The 1,618-nt window shown below is 30.8% G+C and overlaps 1 protein-coding gene across 1 annotated transcript in view; it reads right to left on the bottom strand.

Moving 5' to 3' along the window:
- LOC119585574 (sodium/hydrogen exchanger 8-like) overlaps positions 1 to 1,618 on the bottom strand; it is a 20,369-nt gene that overhangs the window by 16,848 nt on the left and 1,903 nt on the right. The window contains exon 2 of the mRNA XM_037934241.1: positions 122 to 327. Coding sequence (XP_037790169.1) covers positions 122 to 327 — 206 coding nt within the window. The remainder of the gene's footprint in view (positions 1 to 121; positions 328 to 1,618) is intronic.

Here is a 1,618-nt window from a genome sequence, read left to right as displayed (position 1 = left end):
TAACAAAATGATTGTAAACAGTGCATTTACGAAAGCCAATGGATTAAAAAGAAACAGAAACAAGACACCAAAGCACAAATAACTGGCTCAAAAAAGGTCTGGTACATTAATAACTAATTACCCATCAGCCTCTGGTGCTTCTGGCTCTGCATCCTTGCTGCAGTGTTGGGGATAGAATGTAGTCAATTTGCTGTAATCTTCGACTGTTATGTTGCACACATTGTCAATGCTACTGTTCCCCACATGGAGTCCCAAATGAGGAGCTTCTGTTGTTGTAACTGCTCCAGCATCAGCAGAGATGCTGCTCCTGTTTCTTCCATCCCCAGCCTGTAGAAAAATGAAATATTAATACCATTAACAATATTCAACATTATGAGTAGACTTAAATACCCATTTCACATGTATGTAACGATCATTAATAATCTTTCATGTACACAGTCCAACACCTATATCCAAAGGATCTATTTCATCTACTGCATTCCAATGACATAATCCATGTAACTGTCACAAAAGTTTCGTTTTCTAGCATTTATCTTAGAATATAACATCTTTTATACTTTAATCATGTCTTTTATAAAAGATTAAACATAACAATATAAAACAACGTTATATCAATGTGTCTGAGACATCCTGACTAAGGCATTTGACTCATGATCTACAAGTTTCACAAGATCCAATGATTGAACTCCATATTCTTCTTACACACTTACATAATTATATTTGCATTACATATGATTACTGATGAAACTTTGATCATGTTTTTATTGTCATGCACTTATGAATAACATTCTGGAACTATCAGAAACTTTTCATCTGTTAAATAAACATTTAATAATAAATAAACGTAAATATTCAACAAGTTGGTGATCTTTGAACATGCATTCCATGCTCACTTGCTAGCTTGCATGCCCTTCAAAATCTTGACATTTACCATTTATCATTTGTTCATACTTTAACTAATAGAATTAAAGATCTTTTTCAATTAGAACTATATTGTAATATACACTTTAGTGAATTGCAACATTTGTAGATCTTATCACATGATGATTACTGTCACGACGCACTCCAAGCAAATATCTAAAGAGTTTGTGTCATATATTATTACTAATCTGTTTTTCACCTTCCCTAATGGATTAAATTTTTCATTATCTAATAAATTTCATGTAAATATTCAAATTAAGTGACTTTCACATGCTGTAGTCCAAGGCTTCGATGTGTTGCTCAGGAAAATGCTGACTCTGCTTTCTTCACAAACATCCTCAATACTTTACATTTGATCTAATTAAATACATTAAATAATAATCCTATATATGAATGACTATAAAAACACTAATAATTCAGTACATCTCAGCTTGTCCAGAAATCTATCAATTGAAACTGGTCGGTCAGTTTGTGCAGATTCTGTGCATTATATTAGAAATATTAAATTTATTTCAATGATACTAAATTGCATCAAATAATTATCAAGTTAATATTACAAAACTTGTTTGTTATGAATTGCTGAGTGTATGACATATCAAGTATATTAATGATGTTTTTAATATTATCACTCTCCTGTATATTATAACTCATTTGTGAATTAGATTAGATACTATATCATCACTAATAATAACAATGA

The sequence above is a fragment of the Penaeus monodon genome, chromosome 20 (assembly GCF_015228065.2).
Source record: "Penaeus monodon isolate SGIC_2016 chromosome 20, NSTDA_Pmon_1, whole genome shotgun sequence".
In the NCBI taxonomy this organism is placed as follows: domain Eukaryota; kingdom Metazoa; phylum Arthropoda; class Malacostraca; order Decapoda; family Penaeidae; genus Penaeus; species Penaeus monodon.
This window is presented reverse-complemented; position numbering and strand designations above follow the sequence as displayed.